The 26,405-nt window shown below is 50.2% G+C and overlaps 1 protein-coding gene across 1 annotated transcript in view; it reads right to left on the bottom strand.

Moving 5' to 3' along the window:
* The window catches only part of LOC119956611 (ABC transporter B family member 1-like), a 309,180-nt gene that overhangs the window by 16,008 nt on the left and 266,767 nt on the right, over positions 1 to 26,405 (bottom strand). The window contains exon 19 of the mRNA XM_038783984.1: positions 12,764 to 12,886. Within this exon, the coding sequence (XP_038639912.1) occupies positions 12,764 to 12,886 (123 nt within the window). The remainder of the gene's footprint in view (positions 1 to 12,763; positions 12,887 to 26,405) is intronic.

The raw sequence follows: 26,405 nt of genomic DNA on the forward strand, positions 1-26,405 counted from the left end.
CCATCTCATGTCATGTTGGACAATGGGCCATGTTTCAAAAATCATGAATGGACTGAAGTTGCCCGTCACTTTGATTTTTGGCACATCACCTCCAATCCTCTATATCCCCAGTCGAACGGGAAGGCGGAAAAGGGTGTAAACATCGTAAAGCAACTGCTCAAGAAGGGCATTAATAGCCGGAAAGATAGCTATTTGGCACTTCTAAGCTATCGTTCAGCGTCACACATCAATGGACAGTTGCCAGCGCAGCTGCTCATGGACAGCTACAGATGACCCTGCCTTCCATGGTGGCTCCCCCTGTAGATCAATGACTGGAGCAGAAATTGCTTTTTGAAAAGAGGAGGCAGAAAGAGGTCTATGATAGGTCCACAAGGAGCTCAAGCCACTGCATCAAGGTGATACCGTCAGACGCGAGGATGCCAAAGGTAATGGATGGGTAAAACTGGCAAAGGTTTTGCAACAGACAGGTCCACAGTGATTTCTGGTGATTACTGAGGATGATTTAGGTTTGCTCAGGAACCGAAGAGCGTTACTAAAAGTGCAATGGCCTTTCCTACTGAGTCTAGCAGAAGAGCTGGGTGTAATCCTGAACTTTTTAAACATAAATTTAGTGTACCCAATTCATTTTTTCCAATTAAGGGGCAATTTAGTGTGGCCAATCGACCTACCCAACAGATCTTTGGGTTGTGGGAGCGAAACTCACGCAAACGTGGGGAGAATGTGCAAACTCCACACGGTCAGTAACCCAGAGCCGGAAGCGAGCCTGGGACCTCGGTGCTGTGAGGCAGCAATGCCAACCACTGCGCCACTGGGGCTGGTTTAGCTCACTGTACCAGGGGCTGGTTTAGCTCACTCAGCTAAATCGCTGGCTTTTAAAGCAGACCAAGCAGCACGGTTCGATTCCCGTACCAGCCTCCCCGGACAGGCGCCGGAATGTGGCGACTAGGGGCTTTTCACAGTAACTTAATTGAAGCCTACTCGTGACAATAAGCAATTTTGATTTCATTTCATTTTCACCGTGCTGCACTGTGCAATCCTGAACTTGAAGAGGACACAGACCACCCAACAGAGCCAGTGATTAACGACTCATCCACAGCAATGAATGTAGAACAAGCAGGAACAGCAGCAACAAGTGAAGATGGTACATGATCACCGATTCAGCCATCACTCAGGAAGTCAACCAGATTACAGCGCAGGCCTGACAGACTGAACTTATAATAAAATGTGTAGAGCATATGTTTAAAGCTATCATGCATATCAGGTTGCTCAAAGAACAGTTATGTTTGTAAATATTAGGGCAGCACGGTGGCCTAGTGGTTAGCACAGCTGCCTCACGGCGCTGAGGTCCCAGGTTCGATCCCGGCTCTGGGTCACTGTCCGTGTGGAGTTTGCACATTCTCCCCGTGTCTGCGTGGGTTTCTCCCCCACAACCCAAAAATGTGCAGAGTAGGTGGATTGGCCACGCTAAATTGCCCCTCAATTGGAAAAAATTATTGGGTACTCTAAATTTATTTAAAAAAAAATGTTTGTAAATATTAATGCGTCCAAAGGAAGGGGGATGTGGTGATATGCATGCACACATACATGTATATAGTTGTATAAATGTATATAGTTGTATATCAGCGCACACAAGTATCGGTACGACCTCTAGACAGCAGGTGGCATCAGACATCCATCACATGACTGGAATGGCCGCCAGTTGGTAGTAGGACGTACAACAGGATAGTCGCACTTGGAGAAGCTCCCAGAGAATTCGAGTAACTTTGTCTGTATGGTAATATGTTCGTTATCTTCCCATGTAGAGCCGCACAGGAACGAAGTGGTTAGCACTGCTGCTTATGGCGCTGAGGACCCGGGTTCAATCCCGGCCCCAGAGATTGCAAACACTGCCACCAGGGAGAAATCTGCACATACATACATGGAAGGCCATTCCTTGCCAGTGTATATTAAAATATTCTGTGTAGGCACTGAGGACTCGGGTTCGAATCCCGGCCCTGGGACACTGTCCATGTGGAGTTTGCACATTCTCCCCGTGTCTGCGTGGGTTTCTCCCCCACAACCCAAAGATGTGCTGGTTAGGTGGATTGGCCATGCTAAATTGCACCTTAATTGGAAAACAAAATTGGGTACTCTAAATTTATAAAATAATTTTTAAAAAAGTTATCTTTCCACGTGTTTGCCAATAAATCATCGTTCCAGTTAAACACAAGATGTTGTGTGTGTATCATTAGAATGGTGGATCACAGAACACAAAAGTGAAAAACAAACAATTGCAATCATTTGCTTGCAGATGCCCTGAGGATGGTCAATTTTGTCCTTTAAAGTAACAATTGCAATGAATCTCACCGTGCTCCAACCTCCCACTTTGCTCTCGCTGCCTGAGTAGACAAACAGGTGGAGTTCCCAAGCACTATTGGCAAACTTCCAAAAATGTCCACCAATTGGCTTTTCCTGTTGACAGGTGGGTTGCAGACAACATTCTAAAACTGCTTCTGGTAAAAGTGTGAGGATGTGAGGAAATGGGGATCGACTTTTTTGCCATTTTCCCAATATCCAGCACCGGTTTCCAATGTGCTGGGAACATTTTCCTAACCACCCCTCCCACCATATGATTATTGACAGAGTATGTCAATGCCTTGAAAGCAGGAGGAGGCAATTCTGAGGTGGCAAAGATTTAAAAAAAATAAATTTAGAGTATCCAATTAATTTTTTCCAATTAAGGGGCAATTTAGCATGGCCAATCTACCTATCCTGCACATCTTCTGGGTTGTGGGAGCGAAACCCACACAAACACGGGGAGAATGTGCAAACTCCAGACAGTCAGTGACCCAGAGCCGGGATCGAACTTGGGACCTCAGCGCCGTGAGGCAACCATGCTAACCACTTGCGCCACCGTGCTGCCCTCTGAGATGGCAAAGATAAAGGTTAGATCGCAGAGCTGTTTCTACAGATGATGTTTCCTCCCTAACTCAAACTGTTTACTTGGTTCTGTCTATCAGCAGTTTTACACATCCACATGCAAGTTTAACTCCATTCCCACAAGATCAGTACGAATGATGAAATCCTTTCAGCCTATTTGACCTCATCTTGCAGTACACGACTCCGACTATTTTTATATGATAGCACCTGACACTTTTAAAATGAGCCAAATGTCCTGACTTCAACCATTCTTCCTGGCAATGCTTCAGCAGTTGGTCACTGTGTAAAGGAATATTTCCTGATGTCTGCCCTTTTAAAAAAAATAAAGTTAAATAAATTCATTCTGTGGATGAGCGCATTGCCAAACAGGCCAGTATTTATTGCCCATCCTTATTTGCCCCCGTGCAGGTGGTGGTAAGCCGCCATCTTAAGCTGCTGCAGTTGTGTGGTGGTGGTAACCCCATGCCGGGTAGGGTGCTCCAGGGTTTTGATCTAGCAACGAAGAGCGACTGACTGTCCAAGTCGAGTATTGTGTAACTTGGAGATGATGGCTCAAGCACTTTTCCTCCTAAGACAGCAAATTGCATTTAAAAAGCCCCTTTAAAGTAATAAAGCATTGTGAGGCACTTCACAAGGTGATGTAACAAGATCTGACCCCGAGGGCCAGAAAGAGGTATTCAGATCGGTGACCAAAAGCTTGGTCGGAGGTGGTTTTAAGCAGCATCATAAAAAAGAAATAGAAGGACAAATAGGTTGAGGGAGGAAATTCCAGAGTTCAGATCCAATCACTTCATAAGTGCACAGAGTCATAGAGGTCTACAGCACAGAAAAGGCCCTTCAGCCTATTGCTTCTGCGCCCGGTCAAAAACAGCCCCCTAAGTATTCTAATCCCAATATTTGACACCAACCTATAAAAGGAGATTCTAGGACGGTGACGACAAAATTAAGTCAAAGGTGGGTTTTAAGGAGCATCTTAAACGAGGTCAGAAGATAGAGAGGCAGGGAGGTTCAGGGAAGGAGTTCCAAAGCTTAGAGCTGAGGTAGCTACCAATGGTAGAGCAAAAGAATTGGGCATGTTCAAAAGGCCAGAATTAGAGGAATAGAAAGACTTTGAGGGAGTTGTAGGGCCGGAGATAGTTACATAGACAGGAGGAGTGAGATCATGAAGGAACATAAAAAGGATGAGATTTTTAAAATCAAAGTAGTACTGGAAGTCTATGTAGGTCAGCAAGCATGAATCATGGCGATATAGTCAGGATATAGGCAGAATGTTGGCCGAGTTCCAGTTGATGTAGCATGCTATGGGGGAGGCCATCCGGGAAAGCATAGTGTCTAGAGGTCACAAAGATATGGATGAGGGTTTCAGCTAAAATGAACTAAGGCAGGGAGAGAGATGGATAACTTTACAGAAATTAAGGTAACAGTCCTGGTGATTGTGTTAGAAGTCACAGGCTTGGGACACTGAAAGGAAACAGCACTATGTGCTACACGCAATGTCACCACCCTAAGGCTGGGAATGCACCATTGTTCACATTTAAAAAAATAAATTTAGAGCACCCAATTCATTTTTTCCAATTAAGGGGCAATTTAGCGTGGCAAATCCCCCTAGCCTTCTCATCTTTGGGTTGTGGGGGCGAAACGCACGCAAACACGGGGAGAATGTGCAAACTCCACACGGACAGTGACCCGGAGCTGGGATCGAACCTGGGACCTCGGCGCCGTGAGGCAGCAGGGCTAACCCACTGCGCCACCATGCTGCCCCATTGTTCACATTCTTGATCACTACCCAGTGCTTTCTATTGGAAGTACAAGTGTGGATGGCAGGTAAGGATCGGACTGAACTCAGTTCTGATGCATCACAATCAAATAGCCAGCACCCAAGCCAAGAGTCAAAGTCCTCAGGAAGGGACAGCACGGTGGCGCAGTGGTTAGCACTGCTGCCTCACGGCGCCGCGGTCCCAGGTTCGATCCCGGCTCTGGGTTACTGTCCATAAGACCATAAGACATAGGAGCAGAATTAGGCTACTCAGCCCATCGAGTCTGCTCCGCCATTCAATCATGGCTGATATTTTCTCATCCCCATTCTCCTGCCTTCTCCCCATAACCCCGACCCTTTATTAATCAAGAACCTATCTATCTCTGTATTAGAATTAGAATTAGAACAGTACAGCACAGAACAGGCCCTTCGGCCCTCAATGTTGTGCCGAGCAATGATCACTCTACTCAAGCCCACGTATCCACCCTATACCAGTAACCCAACAACCCCCATTAACATTATTTTTTTTTTTTTTTTTTTAGGACACTAAGGGCAATTTAGCCTGGCCAATCCACCTAACCCGCACATCTTTGGACTGTGGGAGGAAACCGGAGCACCCGGAGGAAACCCACGCACACACGGGGAGGATGTGCAGACTCCGCACAGACAGTGACCCAGCCGGGAATCGAACCTGGGACCCTGGAGCTGTGAAGCATTGATGCTAACCACCATGCTACCGTGCTGCCCCATGGACGTGGAGATTAAAGACACTCAATGATTTGGCCTCCACAGCCTTCTGCGGCAAAGAATTCCACAGATTCACCACCCTCTGGCTGAAGAAATTCCTTCTCATCTGTTTTAAAGGATCGTCCCTTTCGTCCGAGATGGTGTCGTCTGGCTCTAGTTTTTCCTACAAGTGGAAACATCCTCTCCACGTCCATTCTATCCAGGTCTCTCAGTATCCTGTAAGTTTCAATAAGATCCCCCTCATTCTTCTAAACTCCAACGAGTACAGACCCAGAGTCCTCAACTGTTCCTCATGTGACAAGTTCTTCATTCCAGGTATCATTCTTGTTAACCTCCTCTGGACTCTTTCCAAGGCCAGCACATCCCTCCTCAGATACGGGGCCCAAAACTGCTCACAATACTCCAAATGGGGTCTGACCAGAGCCTGATACAGCCTCAGAAGTACATCCCTGGTGTTGTATTCTAGCCCTCTTGACATGAATGCTAACATTGCATTTGCCTTCTTAACTGTAGACTGAAGCTGCACGTTAACCTTAAGAGAATCGTGAACAAGGACTGCCAAGTCCCTTTGTGCTTCTGCTTTCCTAAGCATTTCCCCATTTAGAAATTAGTCTATGCCTAAGTTCCTCCTTCCAAAGTGCATAACTTCACACTTTTCCACATTGTATTTCATTTGCCACTTCTTTGCCCACTCTCCCAGCTTGTCCAAACCCTTCTGCAGTCCGCTTGCTTCCTCAATACTACCTGTCCCTCTACAGATCTTTGTATCATCTGCAAACTTAGCAACAGTGCCTTCAGTATCTTCTTCCAGATCATTAATATATATTGCGAAAAGGTATGGTCCCAGCACAGACCCGAGGCACACCACTCAGTGTGGAGTTTGCACAATCTCCCTGTGTTTGCGTGGGTTTCGTCCCCACAACCCAAAGATGTGCAGGGTAGGTGGATTAGCCACTCTAAATTGCCCCTTTATTAGAAAAAATGAATTGGGCACTCTTAAGTTTAAAAAAAAAAGTCCTGAGGAAGGAAGGGGTTTGCAGACAATGTGGCAGAAAAAAGATGGCTCTAAAAAAGGAAAAGTTGCAGAATGTAACAGGATAATGCAGATTAAAAAATGTGACTTGGTCCAGTTGCAGTATACCATTCTATATCCAACAGTATGGCATTGAACCTGTACAAACTTTGCATGAGCCATAAAGTCTTAGGGATACAACTAGGCATCGAGTTGCTTGAGCTTTTTCAGTAAAATTCTCCTATCCCCATTGAAAACAAAGTTTGTAACGTGCTCAGGAAGTAAAGCACTTCTGCCAGCTTTAAGACACTTTTTCCATTGCATAGCAATTTAAGAAATTTCAAATTTCTTTAAATATCTAACACTGCGTAATTATCTCTTTCAATATAACCGAAGGCACATTGATATGATCCTTCAAAGTGAAAGACAATTGGCTTCATGCTCACAGTCCTTTTGATCTAAGCATCAGTTGTTATTTCCTCCCAGAGAGATGATATTTCAAGTCTGCCTCTGACAGAAATGTCTAGGTCTCAGGACGTGGGCACTAGCGGAGCTGAGGCCCTGGTTTCAATATTCAGAACAGACGGCTGCTGTTAGGCTCTTCTTGTGAAGACCCTAGAGGCTGAATATTTAACATCCAACAAGAAAGACTGTTACTCACAGGGATCATTTTGTATGAAAATCAAGAGCTGGTTTCGGAAAATACATTAGTGATAGATAAATGATGTAAGGATTGACCTCCAAATATACTTGCAATCAAAAACATTCAGTCCTTTAAAAAAATCATGCATTAAATGTTAAGGATTCCCTTATTATGGAATTGTGTGTGCATACATTTACTTTGGTTAAAGAGTAAAGTAGCCACCCTGGTGAATGAAATCAAGAGGATCCCTGCAGAGTGCATATGCTTTCTATCATAAGTGTCAGTTTGTTTAGTCTGTTTCAAGATTAATTTTGTTTATTAAAAAAAAAACAACTTTGCCAAGTTTATCTTGCGTTTTGGCAAAAGCAAAATAAAAAGGAAGTTTAAAAAATCCTGTTGTGCCAGCAACAAATCCATTCTTCCTTTTGGGAGCACCAATCACCTTCCACAAAATGCAAAAGAAATGTAGGATATTCAGTGTCAACCTGCCTGTTTTGCCCGAACACATTGTTCTCAAGTTACAATTCAATGCAGTATTAAAGAGGAAGAGGGTATGTAGACATCAGATGAAACTTAATGTGGAGTAATGTGAAGTGAGGAGGAGGAATAAGGCCACACAAATGGTGGTAAATGATGGTAAAACTGGAACATTGGGCAGCAAGGTAGCACAGTGGTTAGTGACGGATGCTTCACAGCGCCAGGGACACAGGTTTGATTCCCAGCTTGGGTCACTGTCTGTGAGGAGTCTGCACGTTCTCCCCGTGTCTGCGTCGGTTTCCTCCCACAAATCCCGAAAGATGTGCTGTTAGGTGAATTGGACATTCTGAATTCTCCCTCTGTGTATCCGAACAGGCGCCGGAATGTGGCGTCTAGGGGCTTTTCACAGTAACTTTATTGCAGTGTTAATGTCAGCCTACTTGTGACAAAAAAGATTATTAAAAGGAGCAGAGGCTGATGGGTTCAGATAAATAGGGCACAATTTAACCGCTGCATGGCACATGGTGGAAATCTGTGCCCGTCGGTTAAATAGCGGGAAAGGCAAAAATTGCGATTTGTGCCTGGTGCTATATAACCAGCCTGCTCCAGAGTTCATGATCTCTCCCAAATATGGTGAGCATCTCATTAACCCTTATTTAATTTCATTTCCATCTCATTCGCAAGATTGAAGTCGAATGCAATGGCCTCCCGGAATTATCGTCTACCCAGTGAGAAATAGAAGGCACGCATGTCGCCTTGCACAGACCGGGGCATCAGGACATGCCCTTCATTAACAAGGGGGGTTCCATTCCCTAAATGTTCAATCATATGTGACCACTGCTTCTGGGTCATGTGTGTGTGTTCACGCTTCACGACAGACACATCCTCGGTGTCTTTGATGACTATCCCAGGACGACAGATTAGCTCTTGGGGGATAAGGGGTACCTGTTGTAATCCTGGCTGATGATACCGGTGTGGAGGCCAGAGACTGAGGCGGAGACCCTGTAAACAAGGCCCATGTGGCCACCCGTGCAGTCAAAATGCGTTCCGATGCCTGGTCCGTTCTGGTGGTGCACTGCAGTGCACCCCCCAGTGGGTCTCCAGCTTTGTGGTGGTCTGCTATGCACTTTACAACCTGGCATAGCAGAGGGGTGACATGCTGGAGGAGGAGGAGGAAAGACATACCGTCTTGTCGGAGGGGAAGGTGGTCCAGGAGGGGATGGAGGACGAACCTAGGGAGGACCCATAGGAGGAGCCAGAGGATGGGAGACAGATGGCAGCAAGGGTCTGGCATCCTCGGAGGACCAGGAAGGCCCCTTATCCTCGCCCCCGACCCCAATCCCCCCTTTCTCCCCCCAGCCATTTCCCCCTTTCTCACCTCAATTCCCCCTCCCCATGTTTCCTTCCCCTCTCCACCATTCCCCTCCACGCTACCCATTTCTCTTTCCCACCTCAATTCCCCACCCCATCCCTCCTTTCCCCCCCTCCCATTCTCCTCTGTCCCCCTGCATACCAACTACACTGTTCCAAACTCCAAGGGTCTGTGTAACAGCACCCCAGGGTGACGAGCCTGTGTTGGCACTGTCAACGGGTCAACATACAAGGCAAGAGAGTGATGATAACTTGCTGTGTGGTTAAGTTCTGGTGCTCCTCAGTTTATGGCAAAGTCTGACTCCTGTCTTTGTGCTGACAGCGCTGACACCCATCCTCTGAAAAGGTCTGCATTGGGGGCATTTGATCTCGGACCACTATGTCCAGGGGACGGGGGGAGCGGAGGGCAACAGGGGCTGGGGTGCAGCAGGCCTGCTGTGAAGAATAACATGACAGAGACTTGCCATCCCAGGTGTAACATACTTCAGTAGTGAACATTTGACATTTCCATTCCCCCTAGCTACAGATAGTGTCGCCCCCCCCCCTTCTTCCCCCCCTCCGAGGGGGGAAGTTGTAAGAACTGGAGACCGCCACTGGCTCCTTGGTGGGAAGCTGTGGGTTGGCCTCCAGTGTTTTCTCCTCCCTGATGGTGCCTGGGGGACTCCATGGGATGGAGGGGCAGCTGGAGAGAGCTCCAGAGGCCGATGGGTCATCTGGCTCTGCCGGTCCTGGCGGCTCCCCATTGTCTGCACCATGGTGTTGATGCTCTCAGTGATGGTTCTCAGCAATTGGAACATGCTCTGCAGTGCCTCAGCAATATCCACCTGCATCTGGGACATGTCCCTCACCCACTGGTCATGAATCCCTCAGCCACTGTGTTTATGGACTGATCCATGACTTGCGCACCACCACTCAAGTCACAGGTGTCATGCTCCACGTTTTCCACTGTGGAAAACCCTAACAGTGTTAACCTCAGTGCCATGCATGGTCGGCACCATCTCCAGCGCCTAAAGTCTTTGGGACTCCTCCAATTGGCTGTGCACTTGCTGGAATGTTGCTGACATCCCCTCCTGATTGTCACAGCTGTGTCCTATCATCTGCATCAGCTCTGGGAGAACCTTGTCCAGAGGCTCGGCATCTGACTGGGACCCTGTTAAGTCCTGGGATCCAGCAGACCTCTGACTGCTGTCAGTGGTTAACACTTCACAGCGCTAGGGACCTGGCTTTGATTCCCAGCTTGAGTCACTGTCTGCATAGAGTTTGCACATTCTCCCTGTGTCTGTGTGGGTTTCCACCGGGTGCTCCGGTTTTCTCCCACAAGTCCCGAAAGACGTGCTGTTAGGTGAATTGGACATTCTGAATTCTTTCTCAGTGTACCCGAACAGGTGCCGGAGTGTGGTGACTAGGGGATTTTCACAGTAACTTCATTGCAATGTAAGCCTACTTGTGACACTAATAAAGATTATTAGTATGTTCCTGCCTCCACCTGATGTGCACGAGTGACTTTGTGGTGTTCACCAGATTGTGCTCCAGAGACTATCCACTAATGTTGGCCACCAAGGAATGTGTCTCTGCTTGGTGGAAGGTGGGGCTGATATCTGTGATGCGTTGACGGTGGTCTCCTCGGAACTCTCCTCCGAGTTGGTCTCTTGGGTGGCCTGGGGGGGGGGGGGGGGGGGGGGGGGGGCAGCCATTACGCCAGATGGGCCAGCCCCATCAGATGGAGTTCCTGCGAGAATAAGGATATGTGGTCAGTGAGAGGGAAGGATCATATTGTCTGACACGAACAACTCACTTGAGGTTGGTTATCTGGATGAAGGGCAGTGGATCTTCACCTGTGACACAGGCCAACCTCACTGTTGGCAACTGCTCTCTCCTTGCTCAACCCTGCGATCTCCAGAGCCCGTTCCTCATGGTGGGTGAGGACTCCAATCTCTGGTGCCCCCCACCCCCGATCATGGCCCTTTCCTGCTTATTATGGGCTATCTTCTCCTGTGGGGACAAAAAGAGGGCATTGTGGGCTGCATGCTTGATGGATCAGGAGGGTCTATAGCAGGTAGCGTGTGTGAGCACCTCATCTGGACGTGAAGGGGTTGTGATGGTGGGTGCCAATGGGTTCTGAGGAGCAAGCATGATCTGAGGAGCAAGCATGAAGATCGGATGTGGGGAGGGTGCGAGATGTCAGCCAGTGATTTGTGGGGGGCAGGGGTTGAGAATTTGAAGGGTAGCAGGTGGAACTGATAACAGGAGAGAGGTGGTAACTTAACCTTGCAGCTCATTGGAGGAGGGCACTGGTCTTCTTCTGACACTGGATGTTGGTCCTCCTGGTCATGCCGCCCATACTGACAGCCGCTGCCACTGCCTCCCAGGTGGTATTGGTGATGCTGCTGCAGGTCCTCCAAGTCCCTCGTGGGAACAGGGTGTCCTGTCTTGCATCCACAGCATCCAGAAACCTGGACAGGTCGGCATTCCCAAAGTGAGGAGCAGGTCTGCGCAGTGCCATGCTTGTGTGTTGACAGGGAGTGAGCGGTGAAGGAACATTTAAAAGCAGCTCCCCCTTGTTAGCTGCAGGACGCTGAGGTGCGAGTCCAGCGAATCAGGCGTCAAGACAGCTATTAATGGCGGGGAGCTCGTGAGGGGCTCATTTCCGGCACTAAGTGCTGTTAAATACGGGCCATGATCTTGTCAAGAAACACCCGCCAATCATGCCCAAAATGACACTTAGAAATTTTCCTGCTAAATCGCACCCATAATTCTTTTAAGAGTGGATGGACGGGTAGTGCAAATACTTTTTAAAAATCCTATTTTTAAAAAAATAGAGTGAACAAACAAAGAGATCGGAAGTGAAGAAAATGAACATAAGCTGCCCCAGGATGATACCAGGGGCTTATTAGGCCACAAGAGAGAAAACGCAAGAGGGGGCTCTTTATATTAAACCAAAGAAGATTAATAGAAGATCTGATGGTGGTGTTCAAAATTATTTTAAGGAAGTCAACTAGTGGTGTAAATTTAAAATTTAAAAAACCGAAAGTTCGAAAAAAGCCTGCTGGCTTTTAGAAATGTTTAGTCCCAATCGTCTATTCTCTCCCCTGTAACTTATTTCCCTCATCAAGTATAAAGCCAATTCCCTTATGAAATTTACCATTGAATCTGCTTCCATTACCCTTCCAGCGTTGTATTTCAGATTACAACAAATTAGCTGCTTAAGAAAATTTCTCCTCATTTTACCCCTGCTTCTTCTACAGGGTGCAGAGCAGGGGATTCAGCCGAAGAGAATTCCGCGCTAGATGTTGCAATTAGATCCCCTTTCATTTTTCTAAATTCCAGTGAATACAGGCCCAGTTGACCCAAAGTCTCCTCATACAACAAACCTGCCATCCCAAGAATCAGTTCGGTGAACCTTCACTTTTAAAAGCATAGGCGCAGTTGGTTATTAGGACATGTGAAACCCTGCTAGAAACAATGGCAGAAGCAGAATTTGTTGTTATGCAAGAAGTGGACGAGTATCTTTAAAAGAAAAAAAAACTGATTGGGTAGGTGAACAAGGCTGGGCAAATAGCTCTTTCAGAAAGGTGGCACAGGTTCAACTGGCCAACAAGCCTCATCTGCTGTAAATGTTTTCAATCCAAAATCTTGAGTAACTTTACAAGTCAACTTTGACTATTTCATATTTTGGTTTCTCATCCACAATACATAAAGGCCATGTTTAATTTCTCATGCGTGGGCTTAATTCACAGCAGAGAGAGGGTCCCTGACAGAATACAGTAATCAACATGACTAGCATTTTTTGAAAATAAAATTCCAACCCCCCCCAAAATAAAATTCTTTCTCAACTTACCTTGGAGGCATTTCTTACAGTTGAAAGCCTGTGCGCAATTACTAAAACCGTTCTCTCTTGCATAACCCGATCAATGGCCTCTTGTACTTGGTGCTCACTTTCTGCATCCAAAGCACTTGTAGCCTAGTAAACCAGAAAAATGTGTTAGAGACAATCTGGCATGTTTTCATAATCTACTCAACATTCAATCAAATCATTTCAATGTCCACCACAATACCATGGGAATTGGTAAATGCATAAGATTATCAGGGTTAATGTAAACCAGAGTCGAATTGAGCACTTATGTCTGATTTATATTATATCTATTATCTATAGCAGCAGGAAACAACTGTTATTTCACTTTAGGGCAATAAATAATAGCCGGTCAGAACTGTATAGTGCCATTTCTTCCCCCAACAAAACCTTACCATGATTACAAACATAATTATGTACTCAACAAAAATCCACAGTAGGGGAAGAATTGTTCCAGCTACTATGTGTAATAACATTCTTTTTGAAAGTAATTACAACGCTATTACATATAGTGACTAAGGCAATCCTTCCAACTTACTGCATATTGCTTCCCTTTAAACAAGAAAACTATTTTATTTGTTCAAATTGGTCCATTATGTTAAGAGTATTCTGAACCAATATGTCCTAGAAACATACAAAATAGAAGCAGGAGTAGGCCATTCAGCCGTTCGAGCCTGCTCTGCCATTCAATATGATCATGGCAGATTCTCAATCTTAAAGCCATACTCTCGCACTCTCCCCATACCACTTGACACCTTTAGAGTATAGAAATCTATCTATTTCCTTCTTAAATATATTCAGTCACTTGGCCTCCACAGCGTTCTGCAGGAGGGAATTCCACAGGTTCCCATCCTCTTGAGATGAAGATTCTCATCTCAGTCCTGAATGTCCTACCCGTATCCTGAGACTGTGACCCCTTGTTCAGAATCCCCCCCCACCCCCCCACCCAGCCACAGGAAACAACATCCCTGCATCCAGTCTGTCCAACCTTTTGAACATTTTAGGGATGGATTCTCCGGTCCGCAAGCTGCATTTTCCTGCACGGCGCGCCCCTACCGGTAACGGGTTCTCCATTCCCACAGCTGGTCAATGAGGTTTCTCACTGTGACCACCCCACTCCGTCGGAAAACCAGCAGGCATGGGTGCAGAGCAGGGGATTCCGCCAACAGAGAATTCCACTGTAGATGTTGCAATTCGATCCCCTTTCATTTTTCTAAATTCCAGTGAATACAGGCCCAGTTGACCCAAAGTCTCCGATGAGACCATCAATTCACGAGACACGTGTTTCAGCCATGCCGGGAAAAAATAAAGAGCCGCTCGTGAGAGGTCTGGTTGGTCGCGGTGCATAAGAGGGACCTAATAGCGTGGAGCGCGTCTGGGAGGACATCCTGCCAATGGGAGACTGGGAGATTCCTGGACCGGAGGGTCAGTAGGACGGTCTTCCAGACCGTCGCATTCTCCCTCTCCACCTGCCCGTTCCCCCTGGGGTTGTAGCTGATAGTCCTGCTCGAGGCGATGCTCTTGTTGAGCAGGTACTGACGCAGCTCGTCGCTCATGAAGGACGAACCCCGGTCGCTGTGTACGTAGCTGGGGAAACCAAACAGGGTGAAGATACTATGCAGGGCCCTAATGACTGTGGGAGGTCATATTGGGGCACGGGATAGCAAAGGGGAAGCGGGAGAACTCGTTTAGAACGTTGAGGAAGTAAACGTTCCTGTTAGTTGAGGGGAGTGGCCCTCTGAAATCGACCGCGAGGAGTTCAAAGGGCCTAGAAGCCTTGACCAGGTGGGCCCTGTCTGGTCTATAGAAGTGCGGTTTGCACTCCGCACAGATCGGGCAGTCTTTGGTGACAGCTTTTACCTCCTCAGTGGAGAAAGGCAGATTTCGGGCTTTGATGTAATGGGCGAGCTGGGTGACCCACGGGTGGCAGAGGTCGTTGTGGATGACTTTTAGGCTGTCGCTCTGTTCGCTGGAGCATGTCCCGCGGGATAGGGCATCTGGGGCCTCGTTGAGCTTCCCCGGTCGATACTAAATATCGTAGCTATAGGTGGAGAGTTCGATCCTCCACCACAGAATTTTATCATTGTTAATTTTGCCCCTTTGCGAGTTGTCAAACATGAAGGCAACCGATCTTTGGTCGATGATGAGGGTGAACCTCCTACCTGCGAGGTAGTGCCTCCAGTGACGAATAGCCTCCACAATGGCTTGTGCTTCCTTTTCGACTGCTGAGTGTGGGAGTTCCGAAGCAGAGAGGGTTCGGGAGAAGAATGCGACTGGTCTCCCTGCCTGATTTAATGTGGCTGCAAGAGCTACCTCTGAGGCATCGCTCTCTACCTGGAATGGGGTGTATTCATCCACCGCCCGCATGGCCGCTTTGGCGATGTCCTCCTTGATGCAGTTGAAAGCCTGGCGCGCCTCAGCTGACAGGGGAAATAGTGTGGCCTTAAAGATTGGGTGGGCTTTATCCGCATATTGAGGGACCCACTGGGCGTAGTAGGAAAAGAATCCCAAGCACCGCCTGAGGGCCTTGGGACAATGAGGGAGAGGGAGCGCATACGGTCCGGGTCGGGGCCCAGGACTCCGTTTTCTACGGCATAGCGAGGATGGCTAGTCTGGTCATGCGGAAATCGCATTTCTTCTTGTTATAGGTTAGATTTAGTTTCTGAGCCGTCTGGAGAAAACGGTAGAGGTTGGCGTCCTAGTCCTGCTGGTCATAGCCGCAGATGGTAACGTTATCCAAGTATGGGAACGTGGCCCGTAGCCCGTACTGGTCCACCATTCGGTCCATTGCTCGTTGGAACACCGAAACCCCATTTGTGACGCCGAAGGGAACCCTGAGGAAATGGAAGAGGCGCCCATCGGCCTCGAATGCCGTGTAGTGACGGTCCTCCGGGCGGATTGGGAGCTGGTGGTATGCAGACTTCAGATCCACCGTGGAAAAAATCCGATACTGGGCGATCTGGTTAACCATGTCTGCAATCCTGGGGAGGGGGTACGCGTCGAGGAGCGTAAACCTATTAATGGTCTGACTATAGTCTACGACCATACGGAATTTTTCCCCGGTCTTGACGGCCACCACCTGAGCTCTCCAGGGGCTGTTGCTGGCCTCTATGATCCCCTCACTGAGGAGCCTTCAGACCTCCGATCGGATGAACACCCTATCCTGCAAGTTGTACCGCCTGCTGCGAATGGCTACGGGTTTACAGTCCAGGGTGAGGTTGGCAAAGAGAGGAGGGGGGGAGATACGCAACGTGGCTAGGCTGCAGATAGTGAGTGGGGGTAGGGGTCTGCCGAAACGGAGGGTCAGACTCTTGAGATTACACTGGAAATCAAAGCCTAATAAGAGTGGGGCGCAGAGTTCGGGCAGGACATAGAGCTGGAATTTGGCATAGCTAGCGCCATGGATTGTGAGCGTCACGGCGGTGCGCCCTTGGATCTGGACGGAGTGGGAGCCCGAAGCAAGGGAGATAATTTGCCGCGCAGGGAAAACGGGGAGCGAACAGCGTCTTACCAGATCTGGGTGTACAAATCTCTCAGTGCTCCTAGAGTCGAAAAGGCACGGCGTGCTGTACCCGTTGATTTGGACTGTCGCCATCGAGTTGTGGAGATGCTTCAGGCGCGATTGGTCCAGTTTGACTGCGCTGAGTTGCGGGTAGTCGGCGGCTCGATCAGCTGTGCTGCAGTGGCCCCGTGATGACTGCCCTCCGAGTTCATAGTCGTCGAGGTGAGTTTCAGAGTTCGAAGGGGATGGATCCCAAGTAGGCCGCCCCCATGAGTCGCACATGGCCGGCCGCATGGAGGAGGATTGCCAAGATGGCTGCCCCAATGAGCCGCACATGTCGGATGGGGGCGGAGTCGGCATACAGGCTGCAGCATTTCAGGGCCTGCGAGCCTGTGAATTCGGGGAACGAGTGCTTTGAGCCGTGGGAGGGTTAGAGGCTGGGGCTTTCTTCGCCAGACACTCTGGCAGAGTGTCCTTTTCGCCCGCAGCTGCTGCAGGTCGCATTGCGGGCCGAGCAGTGCTGCCGCGAGTGCTGATTCTGGCCGCAAAAGTGGCAGGGCGGCCGCGCGGCGCAGGCCTGGAGGAGTCGCTGGTCGGGGGCCCATGACGGTGTCGCGGGGAACGAGGTGAGGCTGCGGAAGGAGACGCCCATAGTTGTAGCAAGTTCAACAGTCGCTTCAAGATTTAGGGCCCCCTTTTCCAGCAGTCGCTGGCGCACGTAATTCGATCTAAGGCCCGCAACAAAGGCATCGCGTACAGCAAGTTCTCTATGTTCTCTACCGGTTACCGCCTGGTAATTACAGTCACTAGATAAAGTTTTTAGCTCTCTCAGGAATTCTGCTAGTGATTCCGTAGGCCGCTGGCGGCGAGTAGTAAAAACACGTGTCGTGCATAGACCTCATTAACAGGCCTCACATACATTTTGTCGAGTAGCGCTAGGGCTTCAGTATCGGAGCCGGTACAGTTTAGTTGAGTAGAAATTCTGTGGCTCACCCTCATGTGCAGTAGGCTCAGTTTTTGCTCCTCCGTTGTTTCGGCTGTGCTCGCTTCTGCCAGGTAGGCTTTAAAACACCGGAGCCAATGAGAAAACATTTATTTTGCCTCTGCATCCTGTGGGTTGAGTTCCAGTCGCTCAGGCTTGAGGGCTGATTCCATGATTAATCCTGACTGTTTCTTAAGTAGATTCAATTGATGAGACCATCAATTCACGAGACACGTGCTTTAAGATATGAACAGTGGTTTTAATCTACTTACAACAGAGCCAGCCTGTAACACGATGAACCCTGGATGAACTGATCGGCAGGCTCTGGGCATCGATCTTTATACAGCAGTCCAGGGGAAGGAGCCGTGGGCGGAGCCAAGGGTGGAGCCCTGTACAAACTCCTATGCATTCCCATTGCTACTCCTCCCAGTGGTCGGGCAACGCAACTGCACTTACAATAATATGGTATCATATATATTACAGTGTGAATTACATTCACCACAGTCTCCTCATACAACAAACCTGCCATCCCAGGAATCAGTTCGGTGAACCTTCACTCTACTCCCTTCATGGCTGTTATACCGTCAATTCACTGAGACCGTGAGAACGAGTGAACATTAGACTTTATTATCCATGACACCACCTGCCGGTTTTGGCTGTACAAATGAGTGCCACCCACAGGTGGTCGGTCAATATACTGCCCCGGTGAGGGCGGAGCCAGAGGCGGAGTCCACCGGGGTTCCAGTACAGTACCTGGAAGTAGACCGGATCATCATTTCCAGGTTATAGGTCACAGCACTATACAGACAGTTCATACTTAGTTGAATACATTCACCACATTCACCCCAAGTCCAGCGGGGTGACGTGGGGTCATTAAATATTCAGTCTGTCTGGAGGCCAGATCGTTCTTTTAGTCCTCCTCAGCTGTGGCGATGCGGCGGGCACGGTTGTTACAGGTGGTCACTCCGGGGGGGTGTGTGTCTGGAGCTTGAGCTTCAGTCCGGCGTGTCGGAGACGGCTGAGGGGTGGGGGTAGGCAGGGGGGGGGTTGCGGCAGTGCCGGCGTGGGGCAATACAGGAGATCCAGGGGGGCATAAGGGGTGCTGGGGGTGGAGGTAGGCAGCGGGGGGGGGGGGGGGGGGGGGGGGGGGCACGTTGGCAGAGAAAGCCACTGGCGCCAGGTCTCGTAGGGAGACTGTATCTTGCCATTCATCCTGGTGCGTGATGTAGGCGTACTGGGGGTTGGCGTGCAGCAACTGGACCCTCTCCGGAGAAGGACAGGTCCCGGAGTTGTCAGCGAGAATGGAAGCGACACCCCGGAGATGGACTTCCTAGGGAAAAGAAACAAGCGGTTGTGAGGGGTCTCGATTGTGGCTGTGCAGAGGAGTGATCTAATGGAGTGGAGGGCTTCAGGGAGGACCTCCTGCCAGCGGGGGTTGGGAGACTTCTAGACCGGGGGGCCAGAAGGACAGCCTTCCATACAGTCGCGTTTTCCCTCTCCACCTGCCTGTTTCCCTGTGGGTTATAGTTCGTAGTCCTGCCCGTGGCGATGCCTTTACTGAGCAGGTACTGATGCAGCTCATCGCTCATGAACGATGGGCTCTGGTTGCTGTGGACGTACGCAGGGAAACCGAACAGCGTGAAGATGCTGTGCAGTGCCTTTATCACAGTGTCCGAGGTCATGCTGGGGCAGGGGACAGCGAAGGGGAAGCGGGAGTACTCATCGACGATGGTTAGAAAGTATATATTATGGTGGGTGGAGGGGAGGGGCCCTCTGAAGTCAATACTTAGGCGCTCAAAGGGCCGGGGGGCCTTTGCCAGATGTGCCTTGTCTGGCCGGTAGAAGTGTAGTTTGCACACAGCGCAGACTTGGCAGTCCCTGGTCATGGCCTTGACTTCCTCGGTGGAGAAGGGCAGATTGCGGGTCTTAATAAAGTGGGTAAGCCGGGTGACCCCCGGGTGACAGAGGTCATCGTGGATAGCCCGAAGTCGGTCATCTTGCACGCTGGCACATGTGCCGCAGGACAGGGCATCTGGGGGCTCATTGAGCTTCCCAGGACGATACTTGATATTGCAATTGTAGGTGGAGTGTTTGATCCTCCACCTCAAGATTTCGTCATTTTTAATTTTGCTCCGTTGTGCGTTGTCAAACATAAAGGTGACCGATCGCTGGTCGGTGACGAGGATGAACCTCCTACCGGCTAGGTAGTGCCTCCAGGGCCGCACAGCTTCCACTTTGGCTTGTGCTTCCTTCTCGACCGAGGAGTGTCGGATTTCGGAAGCGTGGAGGGTTCTAGAGAAGAATGCTACTGGTCTGCCCGCCTGGTTGAGTGTGGAGGCCAGGGCGACGTCTGGCACATCGCTCTCTACCTGAAAAGGGACGGACTTGTCCACCGTGTGCATTGCGGCCTTGGTGATGTCGGCCTTGATGCGGCTGAAGGCCTTAGCCGTCAGGGAAAATGTGGTGGTTTGAATCAGTGGGCGGGCTTTGTCCTCATAGTTGGGGACCCACTGGGCATAGTAGGAGAATAGCCCCAAGCAGCGTTTGAGGGCCTTGAGGCTATGTGGAGGGGGAAGTTCCGTGAGGGGGTGCATGCGGTCGGGGTCGGGCCCTAGGACTCCGTTCTCCACGACGTAGCCGAGGATGGCTAGCCGGGCTGTGCGGAAAACACACTTCTCTTTGTGAGATGTGAGGTTGAGGGATTGGGCGGCCTGGAGGAACCTCTGAAGGTTGGCGTCATGGTCCTGCTGATCATGGCTGCAGATGGTAACATTGTCCAAGTACAGGTATGTAGCCCACAAACCGTACTGGTCCACCATTCGGTCCATCGTTCTCTGGAAAACCAAGACCCCGTTAGTGACGCCAAAAGGGACCAATAGGAAGTGGAAGAGTCGACCGGCTGCTTCAAAGGAAGTGTAGTGGCACTCTCTCCGGGCGTATCGGGAGCTGGTGGTAGGCCGACTTCAGATCGACTGTTGAGAACACACGGTACTGTGCGATCTGGTTGACCATCTCCGCTATGCGGGGAAGGGGGTATGCATCCAGTTGTGTGAACTAGTTAATGGTCTGGCTGAAGTCCACAACCATCCAATTCTTTTCCCCAGTCCGGACGACCACCACTTGCGCTCTCCAGGGGCTGTTGCTGGCCTCGATGACCCCTTCGCTCAACAGTCGCTCGACCTCCGACTTGATAAAAGTCATGTCTAGGGAACTGTACCACCTGCTCCTGGTGGCGACCGGCTTACAGTCGGCAGTGAGGTTCGCAAAGAGCGAAGGGGGGGGCGGGGGGGGGGGGGGGGGGGGGGGGGGGGGAGACCTTGAGGGTCGCGAGCCTGCATACCGTGAGGGGGGGGGGGGGGGCCTCCCTTGGCGCCAGGCTTTGGTGACTGCATTGGAAGTTTAATCCGAGCAGTAGGGGGGCACAGAGGTGAGGGAGGATGTACAGCTTAAAACGAGCGTACTCGGCGCCCTGCATCGCGAGATTAGCAATACAGTAGACCCGGATCTGAACCGAATGGGATCCGGAGGCATGGGAGATTGTTTGGGATGCGGGGTAGATGCGAAGGGAGAAGCGCCTTACCGTGTCAGGATGAATGAAGCTTTCGGCCCGTTGACCCAGAAGACCATCATTTAATTTTTCAGGTGCTTTGGCTGTGACTGGTCGAGGGTGACTGCGCCAAGTTGCGGGTAGCCTGCCTGGTCGGTGGTGCTGGGGTCACAAAATGGCGGCCCCCACGAGTTGCACGTGTCGGGCTGGGTCAAAGATGGCAACCAAGATGGCTGCCCTCATCGGTCGCATGTGTCGGTCGGTGCCGGAGCCAAGATGACGGCCCCCACAAGTTGCACGAGGCTGATAACGCATCTGAAGGGGGCGTTCCGAGCAGGCACGCAGCCACATTGCGGGGTCTGCGGGCCTGTTAGTCCATGAGTCGGGCCTGGTGAGTTTTCGATTTTTGGGCTTTAGATTGGCCCAGAAAGACTCCGGCGAAGTGTCCCTTTTCGCCACATTCGCTGCACGTTGCTGTGCAGGCTGGGCAATACTGCCAGAGGTGTTGACCCTAGCCGCAGAAGTAGCACCGCGATTCCCCGGTCTGGACAGGCAGCCGCGCACAGGCCTGTGACGTAGTCGGGTCCGATGGAGGCCACGGTGATGGTGTCCACGAGGGGTTCGCTGGGCCCGCGGGGAACGCACCGAGGCTCTGGTAGGGGGTCCCGTTTTCCAGCAGGCGCTGCCTAATGAAGTTCGATCGGATCCCAGCCACGTAGGTGTCCCGGATCTGTAGGTTCATGTATTCCTCCGCCGTCACATCCCGATAGCTGCAGTTCTTTGTGAGTAGGGTCAGGTTTTCCAGGTACTCGTCCAGCGATTCCCCGGCGCGTTGACGGCGAGTAGTGAGGAGGTGCCGCGCGAACACCTCGTTTGCGGGCTTCACGAAATGCGCCTTGAGGGTTGCGACCGCCGCCTCGTATGTGGCAGCTTTCTCGATCATCACGGAGATTCGATGGCTCACCCGAGCGTGGAGTCCTCGCAGCTTGAGGGTTTCAGTGGGGAGGCGTTGTGGAGGAGTCGAGGTAGGCCTTGAAGCAGCAAAGCCAATGTTCGAAGATCTCCTTGGCCCCTGCCGCTCGCGTGTCGAGTTTGAGTTTATCTGGCTTTAGAGCGGCTTCCATGATACTGTCGATGGATAATAAATTGTTATACCGTCAATTCACTGCGAGACCGTGAGAACGAGTGAACATTAGGCTTTATTATCCATGAACTCGCCTGCCAGTGTCGGCTGTACAAATGAGTGCCACCGACAGGTGGCCAGTCTATATACTGCCCTGGTGAGGGCGGAGCCAGAGGCGGAGTCCACCGGGGTTCCAGTACAGTACCTGGAAGTAGACCGTATCATCATTTCCAGGTCATAGGTCACAGCACTATACAGATAGTTCATACTTAGGTGAATATATTCACCACATGGCTAGTACATCCTTTCTTAGATAAGGAGACCAAAACTGCACAGAGTACACCAGCTGTGGTCTCACTAAGTTTCTTAAGACATCTATGCTTCTGTACGCAAGTCCTCTTGCATGAAGATTAACATCCCATTCCTAATTGCTTGCAGTACCTGCATGCTTACTTTCAGTGACTGATGTATGAGAACGCCATGGTCCCTTTGTATGTCACCATTTCCCAATCTATCACCATTTAAATAATACTCTGCCATTCTGTTTCTCTGTCCGAAGTGGATAACTTCATATTTATCCACATTACAATGCATCTGCCATGTATTTGCCCATTGACTTAACTTGTCTAAATCATCTTGAAACCTCTTAACATTCTCCTCACTACACATTCCCACCAAAGTTTGTGTTGTGTCTTCAAGCAAACATCCATCTGATAGGGTGGGATGGGGTGGAGGTGACAATTCGACTAGGCTTTCAGCTCCTTGGCAAAGTTATACATTTATTGGATAATATAATTCAGATAAAATTTGGACAAAAAGGAGATATAAACCGAATAAACAAAAATATGAATTTTGCAGACAAATGCTTACAGTGAGAAGCCACACTCAATAGGACCGTCGGTTGGAGAGGGGTCTGCAATGCTGAAGCATTCTTTACTAATCCAGAGAGAAAAAACATAGAAATATAGAAAATAGGTGCAGGAGTAAGCTATTTGGCCCTTCGAGCCTGCACCACCATTCATTATGATCTTGGCTGATCATCTAACTCAGTAACCTGTTCCCACTTTCCTCCATATCCTTTGATCCAATTAGTTCAAGACCCATATCTAACTCCTTCTTGAAAACATAGGGCGCAATTCTCCCCCCCAAAATTTCTAAGAGTGGTAACGAGCGGGATTTGCCGCGAGTTTCCCGGTGCTCAGCCCAGCGAGGCCGGCAACGCAATTCAACGTTAATTGGTCCACTTAACAAAGCCTCACGGGCTTCCCGCTGCAAATGAAGGCTCACCAGCTGATTCGCCGGCACCGGGCTTGCCAGCTAACAAGATCGAGCAGCACTTAAACTGCACTTGCTCAGCCAACACCGGCCAGCTCGCAACAATGGTGCCCAGGAGACTGGGTTTGGATTTGTTTATTGTCACGTGTACCGAGGTACAGTGAAAAGTATTTTTCTGCGAGCAGCTCAACAGATCATTCAGTACATGGAAGAAAAGGGAATTAAACAAAATTCAAGAAAATACATGAGAATACATAATAGGGCAACACAAGATATACAATGTAACTACATAAGCATTGGCATCGGTTGAAGCATACAGGGTGTAGTGTTAATGAGGTCAGTCAATAAGAGGGTCATTTAGGAGTCTGGTGACAGTGGGGAAGAAGCTGTTTTTGAGTCTGTTCGTGCGTGACTGGCCCCAAGATACGGGGACGCTGACCTGGGGAGGCTCCTGGACACGGTGAGGCCAGGAGGGATGTCCTGTTCCCTAGAGGGTCGTGGAGGGTGAGCCACAAGGCAGCCAGTGCTGCCTGAGATGAGGTGGCTGCAGCAATAAGCTTGAGTATTCTGATCAAGATGACTGGCCAGCAGTGAAGGAAGGTCAATGACCGACCTACACCGGCAGCACGAATAGGTAGACACTATGCACACCACCACTCTCCCATCCCCCTCCCCAGCAAGAGAGCATCCACTCCCAACTCCCCTTGCCACCTCCATCACTCCCTCCCCCCCCTCCCCTCAGTTCCCCACCCAACCCCATCTTCACCCCCTCTCTCCCACTGTGAACCACCCGTGTGGCAAACGATGCCCTCTCTGTGTCGCAGGAAAAGCTCGCCCACAATCAGCCGGAGAGGGCCCAGACTGGCAGTGAGGTGCCGGACACAAGAATCCTCACCTCTTTTGAGGAGCAGGCTCTGGAGGTGACCGGGGTGGCGGAGGTTAGATCGGTCACCCACGCACAGGTGAGGAATAACCGGGTTCCCCCCTGAGGACCTGTCAAATGAGAGTACTGATTGCCTTACTAACTGACTGACTCATTCCTCCCACTGACCACATGTCAATTCTCCCGCAGGTCCTCGAGTCGACGGAGCCGGCCTATCCTGGACGGCTCATTCTCCTGACTCCATCATAGTCGCGGCACAGCTGTCATCCCCACCCACCACCAGCGCAGATACACACACCACGGCGGGGAATGTGAGTGGAAGGGCTTCTGGGGCACCATCTAGTGAGCACCGCACTGCTAATGATGTACATCAGGTGGACCCCAGGTGAGAAGGCAGTCGGAGGGCTGCTGGATCCCAGGACCCAGCTGTATCCCAATCTGAAACTGAGCCTGTGGAAGTGGGTTACCCGGAGCTGCTGGAGATGATAGGGAGCAGCCAGGACATTGAGAGGGAGAAGTCAGCATCGCTCCAGCAGATCTATGGCCACTTGGAGGAGTCCCATAGGCCACGGGCGAAGGAGATGGCGCCGGCAATGAGTGTACCAAGGCCAACACTGCCAAGGTGGTGACCACAGTGGAGAGCCTGGTACATGACGTCGGCATCATGAGTGAAGTTGTCCAAGGCGTCACGCAGTCGGTGACCATCATGGCTGAGGGCCTCGGCAGAATGCCGCCTCTCTGGGGAATGTCACCCAGTACCAGGCCGATGAGGTTCTGTGGGACATATAATCATAGAATTTACAGTGCAGAAGGAGGCCAATCGGCCCATCGAGTCTGCACTGGCCCTTTGAAAGACCCCCCACACTTTCAACCTATCTCAGTAACCCCACCCAAATGTCCCGCTCTCAAATGGGCATGGCCGAGGCGCTGCAGAGCTTGGCCCAGTCGTAGGTGGGCATGGCTGAGGCGCTGCAGAGCATATCCCAGTGACTGAGGAGCATAGTCGAGGGTGTTGGCACAATGGTGCAGACATCGGGGAAACGCCAGGGCTGGCAGAGCCAGATGTTGCAGGGGCCTCCGGTGCCCGAACCATCCCCGCAGAGGGGCCCCAGCTTAGCTCCCCACACCCTCCAGCACTAGGATGGCAAGCCCAGTGCCTCCGGGCTCTTTGCCTGTGAGCAAAGATGCCTACTCACCTCCTTGGCTCCTCACAGAAGCCCTTCCACCAGGTTCACATTTTTCAAAAGGGGTACTAATCGGTGCCAGCGTGAGCATTTGCTGGGAAGGCCTCTGAATGACGGGAGGACGTTGGATATGGGGTCGCTCACATTGAATGTATGGAAATGGGGCTTAAGTGGTGATAATTGATTTCTTGCCATGCTGTGGCCAGATCCTGATTTTGCCTATGGGAACGGGCCAGTTGCTCAAACTGTTTGCCGCTTGGCGCGGATCTCGGTTTTGGTGTTGCCGCTATTCAATGGCCTCATTACACTTGAGCAAGAGCGCAATGAGGCCGGAGAATCGTACCCATAGTGTTTTGGCCTCAACTGCTTTCTATGGTAACGAATTTACAGACTCTCTGGGTGAAGAAACTTCTCTTCATCTCAATCCTAAATGATTTACCCCGTATCCACAGACTGTGACCCCTGTTTTTGGACACCCCTTCCATCAGAAACATCTTTCTCCATCTACCCTGTCTAGTCTAGTTAGAATTTATAGGTTTCTATAAGATCCCCCCTCATTCTTTTGAACTCCAGCGATTAGAATCCTGACCCACCCAATTTCTCCTCATTCGTCAGTCCCGCCATCCCAGGAATCAGTCTGGTAAACCTCTGCTGCACTCCCTCTCTTGCAAGAACATCCTTCCTAAGATAAAGAGATGAAACTGTACACAATATTCAGGGTTTGGTACACTAGACTCTGGGGTGGTCCCGGTGGATTGGAAATTAGCAAACGTGACACCACTGTTTAAAAAAGGAGGTAGGCAGAGAGCGGGAAATTATAGGCCAGTGAGCTTAACTTCGGTAGTAGGGAAGATGCTGGAATCTATCATCAAGGAAGAAATAGCGAGGCATCTGGATAGAAATAGTCCCATTGGGCAGACGCAGCATGGGTTCATAAAGGGCAGGTTGTGTCTAACTAATTTAGTGGAATTTTTTTAGGACATTACCAGTGCAGTAGATAACGGGGAGCCAATGGATGTGGTATAGCTGGATTTCCAGGAAGCCTTTGACAAGGTGCCACACAAAAGGTTGCTGCATGAGATAAAGATGCATGGCATTAAGGGTAAAGTAGCAGCATGGATAGAGGATTGATTA

This window comes from Scyliorhinus canicula, chromosome 1 (assembly GCF_902713615.1).
Source record: "Scyliorhinus canicula chromosome 1, sScyCan1.1, whole genome shotgun sequence".
In the NCBI taxonomy this organism is placed as follows: domain Eukaryota; kingdom Metazoa; phylum Chordata; class Chondrichthyes; order Carcharhiniformes; family Scyliorhinidae; genus Scyliorhinus; species Scyliorhinus canicula.